This window comes from Habropoda laboriosa, unplaced genomic scaffold, assembly GCF_001263275.1.
Source record: "Habropoda laboriosa isolate 0110345459 unplaced genomic scaffold, ASM126327v1 scaffold30, whole genome shotgun sequence".
NCBI classification, from domain to species: Eukaryota; Metazoa; Arthropoda; class Insecta; order Hymenoptera; family Apidae; genus Habropoda; species Habropoda laboriosa.
This window is the reverse complement of record NW_017100178.1, coordinates 806,773-830,373: the sequence shown is the minus strand read 5'-3', so window position 1 is coordinate 830,373 and position 23,601 is coordinate 806,773. Positions and strand designations below refer to the sequence as shown.

Here is a 23,601-nt window from a genome sequence, read left to right as displayed (position 1 = left end):
TATTATCGAAACTAGTAATTATTTTCAGAGCAATTATTGACTCTTCTCTTTTTCTAGTAGATATAAAATTTATAGAGGTAATTTAGTTAGCTCTGAAGTTTTCAATTTCAAGTTCATTACTAGAAAAAACTATTGTAAATGAAGATTCAGCGACACGTGCAGCTTTCAACCTTAACAGGCACACGAATTATGTAATTAGAGGTAATCTATGATTCCTTTATAACTGGCTTGTCTGGTTTATTTGTTCCGGAAGATAAATACAAATGTACCTAAACCCTTCATTGATACGGAGAATCATTGAAAAACTGACTTTATTCCAAAAGCATTTGTAAATCTCCCGAAAAAAGGTACGCGATTACAAAATACGTAACAACAAAGAAATTGTACCTATTACGAATTCAATCAGCTTCTATGCAGAAGCCCCTCATATAAAACCAACGTTCCAAACACAGTACGTTGACGTAACAGGCTGATACTAGAGGATGTTACCCATAATCACAATAGTACCACACGAGGAACAATAACAAAAACATTGTTCAAGCGGACTGTCATAAATTTATGAAGCATGAAGTGCATGAATTTATAACGAGTTGCGTTACAACTGTACACCGCGTCTAATTCCTTTAAAAAACATGTTAACGTAAAAAAAAAAGAAAACGTCACATGTTAAATCATCAACTCAGAAACACATTTGGAAATCTCAGAAAAATTCATTCGCAATTCACATCGGAAGTAAACGTTACGATCACTTAAAAACTCACGTATGGTATTCGAAATTATTACACCGCTCACACAGAACAGATTACCACATTAATAACCCATAGCGTAAAAATGAATTTCTGCGGATCGCTGTTATCCACATAAAATGTGAAAATTTCCACAGTATCTTTACTTGGGAATATTCGTAAAATATTTCCTATGGTAATTTTGATAAGCAACGAGTATTATTCGATATTAACGATTTCTTTTACCGGCAACACAAAATGTTCTCCACTTGTTACTATCTGAACGCGTCAACGTACGCGCGTTGTTTACGTCCTCACGAGCATCCCCAAACAGATCACAGGCAAAGTGTGACACTCTCGAGCAGTATCTCCAGAAGCGTTGCGTTAATAAATGACAAAAGTACTTATCTACCGCGGTATCTCCGTAAGCCTCGCGTTAATAGGTGATAGAAGTACTTATCTACCGCGATAGCAAACTGTTCAGCCGGCGGATATGGTGGTCGTTCGCGAGATATCAAAGGAAAAACACCATATACGATTATCATCGGTCACGGATGGATCGTGGATTGGCAAAACTCCGTCGTGAAAACACGCCGCGGACCCACTGAACGATCCACCGAGTGTCACTTCGTTTTCGATCAAGTCGATCGAGCTCTTCTTTCCCCTCGGACACACAGCTTGTTATGTCTCTGACGCGTTATATCCGTCGGTGCACGCTCCACCGTGGTGATAACGGACGCGAATGGACAGTGCTACTGCTTTCCTGTTCGAACGAGACTTGCTGTATTTTTTTCAAAGGCTAAGTACCCCACGGTGCAAAAGGGCGAACGAAACGATTCGGCGGACGGATTGTCGAGTTGATCACTGAGATTACTACTTTAGGTGGTCACGATGTGTTGTTTTGATCCCTTCGTAAACGACCAGAGGACAGATTATTTATCTTAATATTAGCCAGTTACCTCGACAGTCATTTCTGTGTTATTTTTCGCTGACGTGTTTAACGTGAGGTAATCCGCCAGCTTCGAGGTAGGTAAAATTATGTATTTGTGGTCTGCTCCCCTCTCCACAGATACCTGCGTGGCTGATAACCGAGACAACCCGGAACGAAGAAGTCCATTTCTTTCACGTGCTTCGAAACACGTACAGTTACTCCTCAAAATATTTGGACACTATACAGGACGATTCACCTAACATGACGATCTGAAATTACTTGCAAACTATTCGCTGTACGAAATAGCGTATGAAGCTAAAGTTACATAATTTCAAGGGGGTACATGAAGTTTTGAAGGTCACCATGACTTTTTTAAACGAAACACCCTATACTTATTTATAGAAATTAAAAGAGAATTAAAAGCTGAATAAGTCTTAAGGTGTAATAGGTGTTAAATGAGTATTTGTTGAAATATTTTGCAGTAGAATTTCTATTCTATTGAAATCGAATTTACGGATAGGGAAATATGCTTCTGCGTGTTTTTCTGTTTCCATTTCAATAGAATCTATTGTAAATATCTCAATAAATACTTATTTTAGACCTATTACACCTTAATAATTATTTGTTCAGCTTTTAATGCTCTTTTAATTTCTGCAAAGAAATATAGGTATTTAAAAAAATCATAGTGACCTTCGAAATTTCATGCAACAACAATGTAAAAAAGAAATAATTATTGTAACATACGCCCCCCTTGAAATTATGCAACTTTTACAGCGAATAGTCTAGGAGTAAAGGTCAAGTTAAATGAATCACCCTGTGTAAGTTTGCCTTTCTAGTAATGTATTTCGGTTAATTACAAAAAGATTGGGTTAATGCATTCTCGTTATGAAATGTCATTTATTGTACTTTAAGATTACGTGTTGCTAGTTTAATGCATTGTCGTATATAACATCATAATACGATTACTATGTTAAACAAATATTCCAACACTTAGCAAAAAGGAACATTTTGAATATTCATAGTATAATGTTCATATTAATCATATTTAAAATATTATAAATACTTTTTATAAGTATATATTATAAGTGTCTGAATATTTTTGGGAGTAATTGTCCTTGGCTTCTTTTGATTAACGTATAACCTTATTTTGAATTTTGCTGTCCATTTTACTATTAAAGGGTTCATGGGTTTCTTCAATTTTTCTGCTGAATGTAAGACTTCTTGATATTGTGCTTATGTACTAAGTTACTACGCATGTTATTTGTCAAATACTTGCGTGTACTTTTCCAGTGGATGTTTAATGTTATCTCATGGATAGTAGGCTGTTGTATTATTACTTAAATATTTGTCTCCTTTAGAGAATTTAGTTTATTTCATTTTCTGCTTTAAATTAATTCATGTTGCATTAAGTTGAATTAAGTGCATAATTATTATCTTAATTTTGGCGAAACGTTATTCACTTGGTAATGATAAATGTGTATTTTCGACTACTTTTATCTGAGAAATGTTAACGGTACGAAGTAGTTGGAAAAGTGATGAAAAACGTTAGGTTAGGCTCGTAAATCTATATTGACAAAAATAGAGGGGCTTTATCTGATTTAAAGAAAGCAATTCTATTGAAATTGTGACACGTCATGGTGTAGCCATTAACACTAGTAAATACACCGTTGTTCTTAAATAATTCGACATCACTGATAGAGAAATCTAAACTAATTGCAGAAAATTGACTCTATATTATAATTAAATACAGTTAGTTCATTTTTGTATCACTAAAAGTCTAAACGATGAATGTAGAATGTCTTTAAAATACAAAGTGTCTCAGGCAAATAGGCGGAGCTGTATTTTTAAATTAAAGATAGAACTAAATTTCGAAAGGTAAAATTAAATGGTGTTATACATTCTACGTTTGTGCAGTACTTTTATGCATTTTTTAGCATTGATGCAAACTGAAACTAGACTCTCCTTTTAAATTGGACTATATCATTTTTCTTATATAAGTAAAACTAAACAATTTACGAAATATTTCAACGTTTTTAGTAAAACATACCTCTATCTGTCAGAAACAACCGGAGTATGTAACTAAAAACTAGGTGGTGATGTTAATATTAAGATTCGAGTGAAGAAATATTTCAAACACAGAAAAGGTTTTATAACTGAAAAAACTATTTAAAAGCGTGAACAAAGCCATGCAAATAAGAGAATGCTCAAAGGTGCAGTTTACTAAGAAAGTTAAAATATCTCGTGAATTGTTTAATTTTCAATCATCTACCTCTGATACTTTTATACGCGGAATACCCAAGGAATGGACTTGTGCAAGAAAAATTACATAGATCCATTTAAAGAACACACACAGAAATGCATAAAATTTGCCTTCCAAAATTTTGCTCTATCTCTAACTGTGTCAATTGCTCTGCCCGTTTGCACGAAACACTCGTTAAATCACAATTAATTATTTTTATAAAAATGTTTAAGCTGTTTTTATTTAATTATCTACGTTTGACGACAGTACGGTATTACAATGACGCACTCGGGGAAAAAATCTGCGATAATTATTAGTTTGTTATATACATTAAGGTTACTGACGTAAAATTCACTCAGACTGTGTTATGCGAAACGAAACATTTGAACCTATGTTTTGTCCGAGTGATACGTTTGACGAGTAATGTTTGGATTACGGCTTTGGTTAGTTATACAAAATTGCAGAGTGTACTATAGCCAGTCTTTACAAATCATTAATTTACGTGCCGACCTTCGACACTCTGTTTAGTAATCGTTCTGACAATGTATTTACCCACACTTCAACGTGAAATTACTGCTTTCATGTTTGTACACACAGCGAGCTGAGTAAACCAAACAATTGAAAACATGATAAACTGAAATGTTCAGCAACCCTATTAATGATGATCCATGTTCAATTTACATCAATAACGCTTTATTTTCTCTAGAACATGTTCGTCACTTTTCTGTTATTAATATTTTCTTATTATTAAGGGAGACTTTATGAAATTTTATTTGAAATAATTAATTACACAGTGAACGCTTAAATCAGTCCTATTTAAATTCGAGCAAAGTGTGGAAAATCAAAATTTGACCTTTTGTTTGCTGTAACTATATTATATCAAATTATATAAATATTCATTTTCTTGAAATAATAGTAATTTCAGATGATAATGCCTACAAAAATAATTAATTTCTGGTAAGAGCAAATTACGAGATCAATTATAAACAATTTTAACCTAGTTGATATTTTTCATATCGTTATTCTTATTGAATCATTTCTTAAATCGAAACATTGCATTATATGTATAAAGAATAAAATAACTGTAAAATAGTATTTTTAATTTAATTAGCTATATAATTACATTTATCATATCTGACTACTCTTGCCGGTGTAAAATATTTTACGACAACACCGCTTTAATTCACAGTTAGCCTTCGTTAATTAAACAAAAATTTTAATTATCTTTTTATTTAAGCGTTAATTTAAATAGTGCTACCTGAAAAAGACTCGCGTGTAACCATGTATGCTGTTTAGTTCGGAGTGATAACATTACAACGTAAATCTTATAAAGTTTGTCTAATATACTACAATGTTTAACGTAACAGATTAACGAAAAATATTTAGATAAATCCAAATTAGGTATTTTATATACTTATTAAGCATTCTTGAATAAGCATACGTATCGTCAAAAATTTGAAATATCTCACGAAGTATTCATTTTTCTAATTAATACTTTCCGGTCTACCTAAAAGAAATATGCAGTTGATGTTAAGGATGTTAGATTGTTAAACAGTGTAAAATTTAGTTCTACGATTTTTTTCTAACTTCACTTGGAACAGAACCATAGTCTGGTCTAGAATTAAGAATTACACACCCTGCATACCAAACACCTAAATATTTCCTATATTTTCAATGACATCAGAAATGTTTCAGAGTTTGAACAGCTTCAAAAGAGGAGATAGACAATTTTTTTGCATATTTTTTTAAGATGCACAGAAATATGTTTAATTCATGACCCTGAGGTAACCTTGAACATTGGAAAAATAATGAAATTCTGAGATTAGGGTGACAAGTGAACCTTCGTTTTTGTTACTAATGCTCAAAACGAGAAATCATTGATTGTGATGCTCTTTTAATTGCTTTTGACGTGATAGCAGTACAAGCTGTAATTATGCGATTCTTCATGTTTTCGCGCTGAATGTATCAAGTTATGTTTATCAACGTACTATAAATAACTCTATTCCAAAGCTTATTAGAAAAGCTTATAAGAAATCGTAAGCGGTTCACGACGAAGTATACTCCAAACAAGAGCAAATTCATATAATTTTTGTTTATGGTGAAGCTAAACTGTACTTGAGATAACCCATATGAATGTACAGAGAACGATTTTCCAATCCTAACTGTGCATCTCTTTCATTCTATTCAGATATGATTAAAAAGTTTGACGAAATCGAAAATGTGAAAAACAAAAGCCATCGGAAATCTAAAAGTGCTACGCATGAAGCAAATGTACAAAATGTTGTTGCTGCTATTAATCAAAATTCGCACGTCAATCTAAGACAACTGCATAGGACGTATACTTAAGGTATATACAAAAATTTCACGTATTCCACTTGTTGCTTTACCAAAATCTTCAGAGATTTTGAAAACCCCACCTTGTTTTATCGACGGGCGTTGGAACAATTTGATAACGATACCACATTCTCCGGAACAATACTGTTTACTGATGAAGCATTTTTCACTAACCATGGAAAGGCTAGAAACATGCATTATTGGTTGCATTATTGGTTGGTGCATTATTGGAAAGGACAATTGACAGTAAATGTTTGGTGTAACATTTCAAATAACAAAATTATTGGACCTTATTTTATTAACGGAACACTAAAGTATGCATAGTTTTTCTCGGATGATCTGGAATTCAGATCAATTGATAGAAAATGTACCATTAAGTGTTTGTAAGATTATGTGGTACCAATACGACGATTGTCCAGCTCATTATTCACGAGCAACTACTCAAGTACTCAATAGAACATTTCCAAACTGTTGGATTGGACGTAATGGTCGTATATCATGGTCAGCACGTTCACTAGATTAACACCATTAGACTTTTTTCTTGGAGAAAATTAAAAGAAGACGTTTACCGACAGCATCCCACCACTCTGAACGACATGAAAAATCACATAATTACAGCTTGTGCTGCTATCGTGTCAAAAGCAATAAGAGCATCACAATCAATGATTTCTCGTTTTGGATAGTGTATCGCCGTCGAGAGACATCACTTTGAGCATTGGTAACATAAAAAGTAGGTCACTTACCACCTTAACTTTGTCTCAGAATTTCATTATTTTTTTTTATGTGTAGGTCAACTAGAGGAGAAGGAATGGAGAGCAAAAAACAATGGCTAGAGCAAGATGTGGATCCACAGAAAATGCCAACAAGTTTTGGGCAGAAGAAGAAGAGAAAAAATGCCCACTATGTGAGGAAGAGGAAGGAACGTTTGAACACTGGAGACAATGCAGGAAAATGGGCGAAATCGACCTCAGCATGGAAAGGATCCTGGCGGAAGAAGGAGAAGCGGAGGCGGTGGCCTGGCTTAGAAAAATAGAAAAAGAAAAAGAGAAAAGAAGAAATGGATAACCAATATAGAAACCCACCAGAAGATAGAGTTAGTAAAAGAAAGCACAGAACCAAAGAAAGATTAGTTATAGATTAGTTAACATTAGTTAATGATCGTAAAATCTTGTTTATATAGTTCCTTATTATAAGTTTATTATGTAGTAGTTTGTAATTTAAGGTTAAGTTAAAATTTTGGTAGGCAGTACTAGACAATTAAGGAAAGTGAGAGCAGCCAAGCACCGATGCTGATTAAATAAGTTAAATGGAAAAGAAGAACTGTAAACAATAATGTAAAGACCGAGGTCTATTTCTAAGCCAAAAGGCTGAAATAAAGATTACTAAAAAATGTTGTAGGTCAACTCAAAGTCATAAATTGGACATATTTGAATGCATTTTAACATGTGCTACAAGATACAATAAAAAGAAGTTCCGTCGGAGAAATATGTGACCGTAAAAAAATTTGAAAAATGTTGTTCATAAAAGAATGTTTCTATTTACAATAACACCTCTTTTGAAACATTTCTGATATCATTAGAAATGAAGGAGCTCCGTAGATGTTCGATCTTAGCTGAGACACCCTGTATATCTAATCGGTCACTTCGCTTTATCGTAATCCGTTCGAATGATTCGAATAGTTCTAAAAACTCAATCTATTTAAAGAACTTAGCTTGTCCAAAATACTCTACTCTAATAACTGAGAATTCAACTGTATTTCCTAAAATGAGTTTTCCTAATTCTCGTTACATGCTTACAAGGTTCTAAATGTTATTGTAAAAAACAAAAGTACAACTACTAACAAAGTGCACAGTAAAACGTTACAGCAGTATTTCATAAGCAATTTGAGAACTTTACACTCGACGCAGCAATTTATCTTTTAGATCAAATGTACTACTGAACTTTTTGAAATTGGTCCTCTCCAAATCGAATTTCGAATGAACACAGCATACCCAAATATTTCGGATACTCGAGCAGCTTCAATCCCATGAATACGTGGACATCACAACATTCACACTGTCCAACGAACATGTCGTTCATCGTTCATTCTCATCAATCATCGTGTCAACATCAGAGACGTGTATTAAAGCAACACGACATGCGCACTATTCCGTAACACACTTGACAATACCGTGAACACACGCGCTGTGGATCCATGCGCTATATGTGGGGGCCATCAGAGAGTTAGTTGCGAACATCCGGTCGCGGTAATAGCATTTGAACTCTAAAATGTCCGCTTCTCCGATCATTATTGTCGTCTTAATGCTGACTTCGCCGAAGCGTAAGTTTGCTCCAACACGTTACCAACCGACCTTTGTACACGGCGAAACGAACAAACAATAAAAATAGTGGAAGATATTAAATTCCACTCGTTTACTTAATATTTTATCATTCGAACGAATTGATTAATTGAGGCAAACGATGATTTCTCGGAGGAGAAACTTTCTTTTTTTTAATTACACATCGTACGTTCGCTGCTTCTATTATAGTAACTTCGTCAACTCCGAATAACATTTACATCGTAATACGATTAGACGAAACATGCGCATTTCAATTAGTTTAGAAAAATAGTGACATTAGATAGCTTCTTTTTCTAATCCCACTAACCTTGTTTTATATTACAGGAAATAATGAAGTTCCCGGGTTGACAGTGGCAACCACGAGTCAATCTCACAGAAGGAACGTTTTCTTTCCACTGAATTTTCACCGATTTGAAACGAAATGGACGCACGACACCTAACAGCAGGAAAACGTCTATCTTGCAGCTACTTAGACCATATCTTTGTCCATTGTAATTATCGCAAAAGTGTGTAGTACCCGATAACGCGAGATTATCATTTTCAGTATCGAATAATCAACAGCATGCAAACTTGGAAGAACGACAGTTTCCTGATAGCCCAGACGCAAACAATTATATCTAATTATTGAATGGCAAAAGGAGAGGAAGTTTCAACTTAATTCTCTGTTCGATTCAATTGTTGTTGCAGACATGTTTAGTATAGAGTATAGCGGATTTCTTGTTACAGAGGAAATGCGAGAAGAAAGTTTTCAGAAGGGAAACATCTATAACTGATAGGATCAAATTATAAATGAAAAATTATTGGTTTTATAGGTGTATATAATAACGCATTGTGGTATGTATATGTGAAATATAATAACATGAAGTGTGTACAACTGAAAATGTCCCGATACTTATTTTAGTTGTGTCTTTTGCCAATTTCCTTATCCATTACAACGAATAAACCCAATTTACTCGTCATTCGCGAAAATTTATTCGCATAACGCCCAATACTGCCTTGTAAATATCTACGACAAATGTAATATTGTATTACGAACGAATAAAATTTAACGTGTATTTTTAGGAATACCTTTGAAAACACGATTTCTCACCACTTTTTTCAAAAAGTAAGTAAACCTTGACGAAAAAATAACAAATAGTAATTTAAAATAAGAAAGTACCATTTAAATATCGGTATTATTAACTTTTATGAATATGTTAGTTTAATAATACTATTAATTAAAATCAATATTTGATAGGTATACACTACCGGCCAAAAGTTTGGAATCACTGTGCGTTGCAAGTTACACAAAAATTCCGAGAAAAATGTCAGCAGCTTTAAGAATTTTTTAACGAATTTTGTATCGTTCCAATCAATTTATCTCCACAGTATCAATATCAAGTCTATGAAAAATTAGTAACAGATTCAGTGATTCCAAACTTCTGGCCGGTAGTGTACACCAATAAAATGGTATGATGATTACATAGTTTTTCAGTGGAAGTAGAAATTTATTTAAATCTTGCGATACCAAGAGCAATAAACTCGTAGCAAGTTTCATAAATACAATCTGTTTTTCACGAGTAATTCACATAGCCAACCTGTAAGTATTTTACAAACATATTTACACATGAAATTTCACGTGCAAGGACAATCTCATGAAAGATCATTTCTGTAACACATGCACTGGCGAATATGACTTATATTTTTTGCTATTGGATTTGCTACTGGAGAGTTTTTCACGTTAATTACTACTCATCTGTATATAAAATTTTCATTAATAAATCTTTTCGACACCACTCACCAGATTAATTTTATTTTTAAAGTTACGTCGAAACGAAAAGTACACTTTACATAGTTACGATACGCATCATCTGAACACATCTTATAACATTAATAAAAATGCGGATTTTTAAAGTTGATAAATTTTCTACCAATGATATTATAATTATATTGAGTTCTAGATACATCAACTTTTTTAAACAGTTTTCCTATTAAAAAGTAGATTGTAGCAGATGAACAATATTTTCGCTTCAACTGTATTGTGTTCCAGTTTGAAAAAGATGATACACAGCTCTCTTTTCCCGAATATACACTACCGGCCAAAAGTTTGGAATCACTTGCCGATTTCTATCAAAATCGAATATACCGGTAAATTTTGGAATGATCCATCGTTAATATATCAGATGTTAACAAGTTGAATTATACTTTAAGAGATTTCAGCATTTTCTTATGTCCATAAGAAACACTCAGTAATTCATACACTCAATTTAAGACAACGCTCGGAATAAACTTTTCTACTGCCGGGAAAGATGCTCTGTTTTCGCCTTGTATAGGAATTCGCGATTCTTTTGTTTACCAATAAACGTCGAATGTTACAATATTAGATTCCAATTGGCTGGTCCGGGGGCCGAGAAAATGTATAAATCGGACATTTGTTATACATTGCCACTATTCTCGTGAACGAAGGCGTTGAAACGTGATCAGCAGCTAAAATTTTACATTAATACTTTAAAGTGGCAAAAAGAATAGAAATTAGTATTGAAACTCGAAGTGCAATTATCACACTTAAAAAGGAAGGTTATTCTTTGCGGAATATTGCAAGGAAATTGAAAGTATCATAGTTTGAAAGACAAACCACGGTCAGGAAGACCCAAAATCACGTCGAGAGCTGAAGATGTAAGAATAAATATTATTTGCAAACGAAACAGACGACTAACGGCCTCGGAAATTCGTGTAGGACTTAATGATAGTAGACCGAATCCAATATCTCTGACCACGGTGAAAAGGCGACTAAGAGCTGCAGGTTTAAACGGCCGTATAGCAGTGAGGAAACCATTGCTTTCGTCGAAAAATCGTAAAATGCGGTTGGATTGGGCAAAAAGTCACAAAAATTGGACACCTACGGACGACACCTACGGATTGGGGTAAGGTTCTTTGGACTGACGAATCCAAGTTCGAAATATTTGGGTCGCACCGAAGGATATTTGTTCGCCGATCTGTACAAGGAAAAATGTTGCCAGAGTGTACTGTACCTACTGTCAAACATGGTGGTGGTTCAGTTATGGTCTGGGGATGTTTCTCAACGGTTGGAGTAGGAGACCTAATCAAAATAGAAAATACGCAGCAAGATAACGACCCTAAGCACTCATCTAAATTGTGTAAAGGGTTCTTATTGCAAAAAGAAACAGAGCGGGTCTTGAGGAATATGACATGGCCAGCACAATCACCGGATTTGAACCCGATAGAATTTTTGTGGGAAGAGCTCGATCGGAATATCCGGAAGGGTTTAATAATATTTGCACACGTAATCTATTAAATGTAAACAGTATTGAAAATAACCAACTTCTGGTTTATTATGTGCTAATCAACGACCAGAATTATTCAGCAAAGATATTACAAACAATTGCAAAAGCTGTTTGAAATATAAATAGCGAAAGTAATTTTACTTTCAAGTGTCACAAAGTGAAACCGAATCCAGTGAAACCGAAATAATTGGAACAAACATTTTGTTCTGCTATTTCTTGTCAGATGAGTGAAAGGAAGTAGTACTTTCAACTTATGCTGCTGCACGTTACCACGTTAAACGTAAAATAGCATATTGTTATCAGAATGAGAAGATAAGAATGAAGAAGCACTTACCGAAAAAATTCTTTGAATAGACACCAAGTTTTCTGAACACTTCCTATTTATACGTAATTCGTACCCATATAGCGTCGTTATTGTGTACTAATAATGTTTACAAATGTATCTATAAATATTACATATGTATGCTAATAACGTTGTTTAATTCACGTTAAACGAATGTTTCTATCTTTTGCGAGTAACGATGTAAATACTCCATTATGCATCAAGCATTTAAGTTACACGGAATGGATTATTTGATATAAAATTCAATTATTAAGAAATTCAAAAATATTTTTATTTTTCTCACGTATTGTTATGGAAATAATTCTTTATTAAAAGAAGTGTCAATAAAGATTTCTCCGACTAAATCTACTAGAAATATCGTGTCGACTTGGTGGACCATAACGGGATATAATGATGAAATAAACAGATCGTAAAGCTGTAAAGAAATTACCTTATACAGGGTGTTTCATAAATGGTGGTAAATCTACATACTGAAACAAGTAAAAAATGTCACATGTATATACATATGTCCGATATACCTTAGTTTTGGAGTTATGGATGATTAAAGAAAATGTTCGAAGTGCCCACCTCGTGCCTCAACACACGCTACTGTACGCCTTAGTACATACATCGAGACCTTATCTAATGTTAATAAATAATGTCGATCGGTATAAAGCAGATGAAACTTTGGGCATCAAAAGTATACGTTCCCATTTGAAAACTTAAACGTGACATTTATAGGGCTTTTCAAGGTCATTGCAAAATCAAAAAACTATCGGAACAATATGTTGCCATCTATACCCTACAACTTTCGTCTGAAATATTTTTTTGTATCATTCGTAGTTTTCAAGATACTTCCGTGTTCTGAGATAAAACGGACATACTGTATAACTCGAAAACTAAGGCACATATACAGGGTGTACCGTAACTCCTCGAACACCCGGAAATGGGGGGTTGCTGGAGTGACTCTGAACAATTTTTTCCTTTTCCAAAATACAGTTTGAAGCTTCGTTTTTGAATTATTAACGAAAAACACTGGCCAATCAGAGCGCGCGTAGAGCCCGCGCTCAGGGGCGAAGAACAGAGGCTGTTTTCAGACCTTTGCTATTTTCTTCACGATTCCGACTAATTGCAGTTTTTTCAAAAATTTATACACCGTGCCTGGGCGCGGGCTCTACGCGCGCTCTGATTGGCCAGTGTTTTTCGTTAATAATTCAAAAACGAAGCTTCAACCAACATTTTGGTAAAGGAAAAAGTTGTTCAGAGTCACCCCAGCAACCCCCCATTTCCGGGTGTTCGAGGAGTTACGGGACACCCTGTATAGGACATACACTACCGGCCAAATGTTTGGAATCACTGTGCATTGCAAGTTGCATAATAAATTCCCTAAAAATGTTAGCATTTATAATAATTTTCCAACGAATTTTTTATTATTCAAATCAATCGAAATGAGATAAAGTGCTATTGATCTCCGCAACATCAATTTCAAATCGATAAAGAATTAGTAGCAGATTCCATATTAATATAAATTGGCAGGTGATTCCAAACTTTTGGCCGATAGTGTATGTCCATATGACACTTTTTACTGGTTTTAACGTGCAGATTTACCCCCCGAAGTATCGACATGCATTTATGAAACACCTTGTCTAACGAATTCGTGAATTACAAACTTAAGAGGAAATCGGTATAAGTTACTTCGATACGTCGATGATTCATATTTGTTTTGTGAAATTAAATTTAAAAGAACTATTTCTTCATTTCTGTGATTTTGTAATATCTAATTTTCACCTTTTAAGGTAATTTCAAATAGTTTACAAAATACTTTATAAAAACAGCAACGCATTTTTTCTTTAATGAATTCACATGAACAAAGTGTCACTCGAAATGTCGTTTTATTGGGCTATTATAAATTTTATATTGTCATTTCTTACACACTTACTCACTATTTAAAACCACTTTTATTTACCTATTATAGTACCATACTTTACCATTTATAGACGATTTGTAAAGGGCCTAGCCGAATAAGCATGGTAAAAGTGCCCCCAAACCGAATTGATCTTGGTGCATATCATTCGATAGACCACTCGAAGAAAATCCTTTCCGTCAAGTATCAAGCTGGTACCCCTACTACTAGGGTAGTTACAGGGTGAAACGCAATTTACAGTTCAAGCTCCATTTCTCTTGTTCTGCTCGATGAAAACTTATGAAAAAAATCATGCATGTGCTACCCAATGGCATCCATGTCTGTGAATTTTTTCAGAATTGTTCACTGCAAAATCGAGTTTTAAAAAATTCGGAAAGTTTATAAATGTTGTTTTTATATTGAAATTATCAAATTACCACGTTTATATTTTTACAGTATTAGTGTCTTGTTATGGATATTAACGTGTAATTTTTCCAGATTTTTCGAAGTGGGGGACGGCACCTAGAAAAATCAAAAACCGATGTTCGTTTATATTATTATTTTAGTTTTTCGTATGACCATGTTCATTTTTCTACAGTTTTAGCAGACTGTTATTGTTATTAATGTATAATTTTTTCAGATTCTTTTGAGAGGTGTATCATACTTAAAAAAATTATAAACCGATATCTCATAACCTTTCGAACGCAGACTGGCATAATCGACATACTTTATTCATTAAATGGTCATTATATGCATTTCCAAATACTTTCACATGTTTAAGTAAGTCTAAGTTTTTTTTTTTTTTTATATGGGGGAACTCTTCCAAAGACACCTCGTCTCTCCTGGAGTGGAGAGGCGAGGTAGTGTGGGATTCTTATCAAAGGGGCTTTCCTAGCCGGAAAGCCAGTCTTGCTTAGAAAGTCGAACGGTGACGTTCTAAACAAGTCAACCCATACCTCAGCGAATAAAGTCTTTACTATTAAATACGCGCCAGTTCATTGCTTTTCCTTACAAGAGACGCGTAAAAATTAAATTTAGCAAAAACTTTCCAAAATGTAAACCTTTCTTGCCCTGTACAATCTTTCCGACACAATTTCGAGAAAATACCGGCATATCGATGCGGATTCAAGTATCTACACATGTGTAGTCGTTTTGTTGACAAAGTTCTATCAGCTCTTGATATCGTTTTATTTTGCTACTACCAACGTCGATCTTACAATACTATGCTCTATATGCTCGGTCTACTACCAATCATGTTACGTTATTTCATATTAACACGCACAGTGTTATTTTCTTTTTCACAGTTACTTCCATCATTACGATTAAAAAAATACGAGTACTGCACACTTATTCGCATGATTTCGTTGAAATAACGAAACAATCGAGTTAACCAAATTTTATGGTAACATATACAAATCACCTTATTTTTAACTCTTTTAAAGTGTTAGTTTATAATTTATCTAACGTAAATTGTCATAATTTATTTTCATTAAACTTGAGCTTTTATTTGATTTTACTTAAAAATTATCTTTTTTAGTCTTTCGATCATAAAATAAAACTTGCACATATATGAATTCGAATCGACAACCTTCGAAAAATATCACAATACCAGTGACACTGCATATCTACTCATTACACAACGCGTGTTAATTTACAAATGCATTTCTTGCGATAAAGATCTTATCAAATGCAAACATCGTGAGCTGTGATTAGAATATAGTTTAAAAATATCAATTTCAATTCGTACATGTAACATAAAACGTACCGATATTTATCGTATATTTGTGTGTTGCGCAATGTATAATATACGATAAAGTTGTCACATTATCATAGTATAATACAATAAAATTATTATTCAAATACTGTAAACGTTATAATATATTATTGCAATTTCACGAAAAGGTATTATTTTCAACAACGAATACCAATTATTTCATTACCATCTTTCCTTCGTCCTAGTAAAATGAGATATTATTACATATACGTGTATTGCATTGAAGGATGTCAATTAGTACAGAAATGTATGAATAATGTAACGTCATTTAAAATTTGGGGTCATGAAGATCTCAACCAGCAAAAGTTTCCTGCAAAATTATACAATAACTACAAATGAATTGCATTAATTGATATGTTACATTAATATTAATAGGAGACTTCTATAGTACATTTGTATCGGTAGTAATTTACAATCAGTAATTCCAAAACGGAAGTAATTTACAAACAGCAAAAAAGATTTGTTACGAAAATTCGGGATTTTAATGTACACTTACAGAATGTGACGTAACAATAGTAAATAAACACTTTTCACATGATTTTATGTATAATAAAATTGTAAAACTCGCATTTCCACTTTTAACTAAAAGTCGCATTCACAAGACAATATTGACCCGATTAAACGTGTAAAGCGACAAATTTGATACTCACGACTCCGGTTTATTGAGTTGCATCAGGTTCTCCATGTCGACGAGCGTACAATCCAAAATGGTTCGCCCTCCATTAAAACCAGTAAAAGCTCGTGCAATTCGGTACGGTCAATTTCGTGGTAAAATCGGTAAATTCGCGTGATCGTGACCAATTGGCATTTACACAATGCTGACGCTGTGGCTGTGCCTGCGATCTGTTTATGGACTCCAGCATCAGTTCAAGAATAGATTATTCTGGAGAACAGAGAGAGGAAACAGGTCCTTCTCTCGACTGGTGTTTTTATCTAGCGGTTTGATGTGCTCTGTTCGAAATAATCATTTTACTTTCTAACAGCGACACCTCTTACGCCAAAATATCGGAAACTAATAGATGCCAGATTCCTCCTAAAGTTTCGTTGTTTAATTCCCCTGTCACGACCACCTTATCGTGGACACTGTGTCGCTAAGAGCTACAAAGGGCTAAAGGTTGTGCAAATCGTAGTTTTTCACGACTTTTTGGCCTATAACTGTAATAAATCTAAAGATTTCCTTTCGATGCCTGTCACTTGTTTCCGAATCAACCGATTTCGATGAAATCTTCAGCATGTCTATAATTGACATAAATCTACAAAATGTACGTTTTAAAAATTCATTACAAGCTCAGATAAAAGAGTTGTAAAAAGTGACCTTTACAATTTTCTTCGCGATTCCCACCAATTACAATTTTTTCAAAATTTTGCACACGTCATCTAGTAAACTCAAACTTCTCAAATTAAAAAAAAAAACTCGTCATTTGGCCTAATTTAAAAAAAATTATACTGTTCTAAAGAGTGTGCGAATATTAATAATAGTCACTGTACATATATTTGCACTTTTCGAATAGCAAAAATAGACTTTTGTATTAAAAAGTGATTATTTAGGAAGCTCAATCTCCTCTAAGTAAAAGGATAAAAAAATCATTTGTAATTTCGGAGATGATAATTTTTTTATGCGGTTAGGACATGCCAAAGTCAGAAAAAATTAACAGTATAATAATTTCTGCTCACAATTATCGTCCCTATCAACTGTTTGTTCGCGAAAAGTTTTGCCATCAGTTTTCTCGTGCATATTTGCAATTCCGTTCAAAGATTTCGATAAATGACAGAAAGTTCCAATGTTTCCGGAAAAATTATTTGAGTTTAGTAATTTATTCAATAAACGTCTTATATGATAAAGCGCCTTTTTGGCATTATATTTTGTACAAAAGCAACATAGGGAAACCTGAGAGAAACAGAGGCAACTGAAAATTTATATGTATGTATGTATTAGGTTTTTCGAACAAATACTGGATCTGCACGCATGGTCCAAAAAATTTTGAATAAAAGTTTTAGCCTCGGCAATGGAACATGTACTGACAGAACAACTATTGTACGAAATTATATTAATTGGACCAAGTTGGAATAAAACAACATTGTAAAAGACAGTCACCAATAGTGAAAGATATTCATTGACCTGGTCCAATGGAATTAGCAAGTAAAAAGGGAAAAGTATTCTTACGCATCTTGAAGGATTCAGTACAAGTTAAAATAGTATAAAAAATAATATGTCATCTGTCATGTAATTTTAATTTTGCATCATCTCACTGCGACCTAATAAATTTTTTCGACAATTCCTTAATAAAAAGAAACTTTAACGTTGAAAATCAATTTGCGAACATATTGGCAGAATATTTTAATCACAAGAATGAGATATTTGGAAGATAATTATAAGTAACGATAAATATTATATCAGAAAGTAATTGGTAAAAGTTTTATTGAAAAAACCTTAGTTTACTTTCTTTAAAAATAAAACGATAGAATTTTCTGATCAACCTAATGTATACATCTATTATACATGCAGAAGTCTATAGTATATGTATATTAGAATTCTATGCTTGGAGTACGATTATACTATATCCTGTCCTATACTTTATTTGTAAGTTCATTGTTACATTTAGTTCTAATTCCAACCACTCCTGATGTTGTAATCTTATTTTATGCTGAATCGGTAACGTTGGAAGTGATACGAAAATGGTAAGGGGGCTCTGAAACCCCCGTGACGTAGATAAAAAAAATGTATTGTATGTTATTCTGTACATCGTTTGTGACGTGAGTATAAATATTTTGATGGAATCCTAATTGCAAAATATTTCTTATAAAAATGAAACATAAGTACATAAGTTTTTCTCAGTTATAGATATACAATAGATTTAAGTTAATAATAAATATATACACACATATTGTATTATTGTACCGTTGTTATACAAATGACAAAATATGTTTACGATACATTTTTATTTTGAAGAAAATTTAGTGTTTTATATACTATTTTAAATGTATTAGGTGCACAAGTATATTGATATTTGTGAAATTTACTACTGTCCTTACTTTAGTATTATTGCTTTGAACAAAGTAATGTGAACTCAAAACTTGATCTGTGTGCAATGTATAATTTTTTAAATACTTTTTAAAATATTATGTTGGAAAGTTGTTTATTTGCATATAGTTGTACAGCTGTGAATGACATTTTTGTTTAAAATATGTGTATATAAAAGTTACTGTGCAATGCAAATGTTTTTATACAAATTTTGCTATTTGTAATTATAAGTAAGTTAAATCATTTGCACAAAGTTCCTAATAGTAACTTATTTGCACAAAAATATCAGTTTTTCTTAACTGTGTTACATCTATATGACAACATAATGGAAGAACTAGTTATATGTTAGAAATTATGAATTCTCACAGATAATGGCCAAATCGGACAATGTTAAAGATCATGTTAAAATTGCAGAAGAAAATATTCTTGTACGTATGTGTATTTTTATCAAATTCAAAACTGTAGATACTAATGTTACTATGTTAATTTCATTCCTTTCTGTACTATTAAAACTGAATTTGTTGCATTGCATTTGCAATATACTTCCCAAAGCTTTACTTTACATTTTGTGTTAACACACTTGCTATTTTTTGTTTATCTGGTAACTCAATCATTACATACAGTGTGGTGATGGTATGAAAGAATACCTTGAGCCTAGATTCGAGTGTCCTATTTGTTTAACTTGGCTACACGATCCAGTTTTAACATCTTGTGGTCATAAGTTCTGTTCGCAATGTATATACACTTGGCTTCAGTAAGTTATATTTCATGATGTTAAATTAACAAATACATATAATCTATTGCATATATGACCTATGTGTGCGAATTTAATTTTTTTTTTATAGAAAGGAAGGAGCTTGCTGTCCAATTGATAGCAAACCCTTAAAATCTGAAGGCGATTTATTCAGAGACTTGTATACTAGCAGAGAGATATCACAACAACGTATGCCTTGTCCTTACCAACAATTTGGCTGTGAGGTTAAACTATCACCAGTGGATATGGAAGCACATATAAACCAGTGTATACATAATGGAAGTCTTTCAAGTTCACGAAATGTGAACTGTCTCTTTAAAAATGTTGGTTGTATGGGAAGTTTTCAAACAGAAGAAGATTTACATGCCCATTTAGAAAAAAACACAAACCTTCATTTAACCGTTAGTTTAGTTTTATTTGATACAATTAGGTTTAACTACAGTGTAAAAGAAATTATTTCTTATTTACTTTGTAGTTGGTGCTAAAGGCATTACCACAACTATCTATCTCACGAAATCAGACTAATGCAATAACTGCAGAATCTAAATTGTGGGATCCTCCACCAAAAAATGCTTCTCTAGAAAAAAATGAGCCATCATTAGAATGGCAACAATTGTTAAAGTAAATTTTATTAGTTGCATTTCATTATATAAAACATTTTCATAAAATTTTTGTAATTATTTTGTAATTAAATTATATATTTCTTTTAGGAATCTATATGAAAGAATAGTAATATTAGAACAACAAAACAGAGAACTGTCTATAGCAGTTTCCAATCAAAAAACTCAACTTACAACTTTACAAACTTCTCTTCAATTTAATCAAGATGAAATGTTTTTACGTAGTTGTAATGGTGTTTATATTTGGAGACTACAATCTTTTCACGAAAAACTTGAAAGTATGATGAATGATTCATTAAAAATGTTTTATAGTCCTGGTTTTTATACTAGTCCTAATGGTTACAAGATTTGTGCTAGAATTAATGTATCTTCTAAAGATCCTGAATATTTATCACTACTTCTACATATAATGAAATCAGAAAATGATGATGGTTTGGATTGGCCATTTAATGGAACAATGTATTTTATTTTGGTACATCCACATGACTGGAAAAAAGATATACGCGAAATAACTTCATCAAGACCAGATCTTGAAGCTTTTAGGAAACCAGTATGTGAATTGAATAAGCGCAGTTTTGGTTACACAGAATTAGTGCGAATACAAGATTTACCTGATTTTTTGCAAAATGATTGTTTGATTTTTAGGATAGAAGTTCGTGTTTATGATAGATTTAGTTCACAAATATAGTTCAAAAGTGTTAGTAATATTAGTTAAATATTTTTTTTTAAATCAGTATATTTCAGTTATATAATGTTTAAATTTTTATATTTTACATTTTACTTTACTACAAATCTGCGTTTTTGCAGAAAAGGATAAGTACATACTAAGTATGTACTCGAGACTATATTTATCAAGTCTTACTATATATCCTCAATCTATTTTTGTACAATATTATAAACTAGTATACTTTGCAAAAATGGAAAATTTTCGGCTTTTTTGGTTGAATAAGGTTTTTTGTTGTAAGGCATAAATTATCACTTTAAACTTTTACTCACATTTTATAACTTTACTTTCTGAAAAGTGATAAAATATTTTCTTATTTCTTCTTGAGAATAGTTATTAATATTTTAGAATAATACGTTGCATTATATAAGTAACAATTGACATTTTATACAAAAAAAATTATTTAATTTATTTTATTAAAAAGAATTATTGCATTTTTATATTAGTACAATTTTCATTTTACTTTACATGTAACTTGTATATTATATGTATACAGTGTAAAAGAATGCACTCCGTCCTATGATGTGATAAAAGCTACCTTGTTAATTTTGTGTTTTAATATAATTACAAATGTTTACAATGCGAATAAAATTATTTAGTAGCAAATAGCACATGTATTGTTTTGTTACGCCCTGCGATGCCTGATACACGGAGCAGGAGTATTTTATCTGGACCTATCTAGTGGTTAGAGTGAGATTATAACTTGGAGAGTCAGATGAACCGGTGTAAGGCTAACACAAGGAACCTGCGGTTAGGGTTATGTGGACGATTCGACGAAAGGGTGACGTCGGGAGCTACACGGACCGGAATAGGGACAGTTTAGGTAGAGGAGATACTGTTTTCGAGCCTCGCAGCCCGCTTTTGTAGTTTGCCAAACAAAGACAAGGACAACGAATAATAGAGAAGGATTAAACAAGAGTCGATGCAACCAAAAACACCAGCGTTTTTATTTTTAACTTTTTCTGTATGAAAAAGTACTTATTAATACTTATTGACTGATTAATTTAATTTCGTAATATGTATATCACTTTGGATGAATTACGGAAACGAATTGCTAGAAAAATACATTAAATATCTGTATACATTGTCCGTCGAATGTGGAGGGAGAGACACCGTTTGGTGGACACTGTGAGGGAAGAGACACCATTTGGTTATTTGTAATAACAGAGAAGCGATTGAATAATTTTGCGCTGACACTACTCTGGGCTCCAGATATTTCTGAGTCAAGGAATCAAAAAATCATTTTGCTCAAAAATACATAATAGAAGAGTTGTGAACAATAAAAAAAAAACATTGAAAAAATTTTTAAAACTTCCAAAGAAATTGCTGAGCTAAAATAGGTAATTTTTATCAAAATATACCTTTGCTACAAGCTTCTGATAAATTACAAAAACGTGATGCCATTATTTACAGGACCATCGGAGATGTACTTTTGCGAACGACGCTTAGACAACGCGATCGCAGTCTTGTAAAAAATTGAAAATTTAATAGAAAATGTTTCAATCACTTTAAATAATCCAAAACCTTTTGTGTGTGAAGTCTATTACATATTTATGTACATGTCACCTCATTGTAAAAATAATTTAATATAAAATACTGTACTACTTTACGGTAGAGAGTGTGAGTGTGAGAGAAAAATGAAATATATTTTGTGTATTACATTTTTAGGCTAATTTTGACGCTGAAAATATAATAAATAAATTCCCTTCGGTTCTATTGTACTACTTTACACTTTTCTAATTCATAGTGTATTAGAAATACTATACTATTCTTATTTCAACTCATTTTTATAATGTAATCAAAGCGATCATGAAGTAAAATGAGTTACATATACAATAAGTATTACATAAGTAAATGTGGTTCAAATTATATCATATTTGATCTCATTTTAATTAAAAAAATTTCACCAATATGCTAAACAAATTTTCAGTTAGAAAAAAGTAAAATTAAAAAAGTTATATTATTGCATTATAAACTGTCAAGTCGTGAACTCTCATCAAAAGAACCGTGTCGCGCATTACATTACACACGTTGCATATTTGACTGACTCCGAGAAAGATAACATAGGAGTAAAAATAACGTGTAGCTAGGCGTAAGAACAGCGAGTGGACAGTGTGAAGGGAGCTCTAATAACAACAAAGCGGAAAACTTTACTGTATTCTGTTTGGTATCGTGCGCTTTTACGCGATTATTTACACCTAATACCTAAATTTCAGCTTCCTTTTCTTTTTTACGTGGGGGAAATCCTCTTGAACACCCCACCCCACTCCCTCTCCGAACGTGGGAGGCGGGGTAGTGCCGGACTGTCACTGGCTAAAACCCCCACAGCTACCCTCGTCGGGCGGACGGGGAGGACCCCGGTACACTTTCGTATTCTTCTGAGCACCTCCCCGCGCCATTGTCTTTCGACCCGATCGAAACGGCCCCTCCCTTGTACTCCTGTAACTTCGCCGGGGCAGGGGAGTAGTGCCCCGCTCCGACCCGCCCTTTCGGAATCGCGTGCAATGCCGACTGGGCCCCCATCCAGCCGGCTGCGACTTCCCTTGGTCCCCCTCCGGCCCGTGAAACTAAGTCCACGGGGCCAGAGGGGCCAAACCTCTTTGGCCGGTGTGGGCGGGAAAACTCCGCCC

At 33.2% G+C, this 23,601-nt stretch overlaps 2 protein-coding genes across 2 annotated transcripts in view; one reads left to right on the top strand and one right to left on the bottom strand.

Moving 5' to 3' along the window:
- Positions 1–8,935, bottom strand: part of LOC108578969 (zinc transporter 1) — a 21,306-nt gene extending 12,371 nt beyond the window's left edge. Inside the window, exon 1 of the mRNA XM_017942393.1 lies at positions 8,876–8,935. The gene's annotated coding sequence lies outside the window, so the exon portion shown is untranslated. The remainder of the gene's footprint in view (positions 1–8,875) is intronic.
- A 9,652-nt stretch (positions 8,936–18,587) lies between these two features.
- On the top strand, positions 18,588–20,935 carry LOC108578926 (TNF receptor-associated factor 6). Its single transcript, XM_017942345.1, has 6 exons — positions 18,588–18,605; positions 19,242–19,301; positions 19,497–19,627; positions 19,719–20,028; positions 20,103–20,248; positions 20,338–20,935. Exons 2-6 carry the CDS (start codon positions 19,245–19,247, stop codon positions 20,933–20,935), a joined length of 1,242 nt encoding a protein of 413 aa, XP_017797834.1. The 5' UTR covers positions 18,588–18,605; positions 19,242–19,244.
- Positions 20,936–23,601: the final 2,666 nt, after the last annotated feature.

Excerpts from the sequence above, each read along its gene's own strand:
- LOC108578926 (XM_017942345.1), top strand. The coding sequence starts at position 19,245 with ATGGCCAAATCGGACAATGTTAAAGATCATGTTAAAATTGCAGAAGAA. Across the intron at positions 19,628-19,718 it reads TGTATATACACTTGGCTTCA|AAAGGAAGGAGCTTGCTGTC; the intron begins GTAAGTTATATT and ends TTTTTTTTATAG. Across the intron at positions 20,029-20,102 it reads ACACAAACCTTCATTTAACC|TTGGTGCTAAAGGCATTACC; the intron begins GTTAGTTTAGTT and ends TTTACTTTGTAG.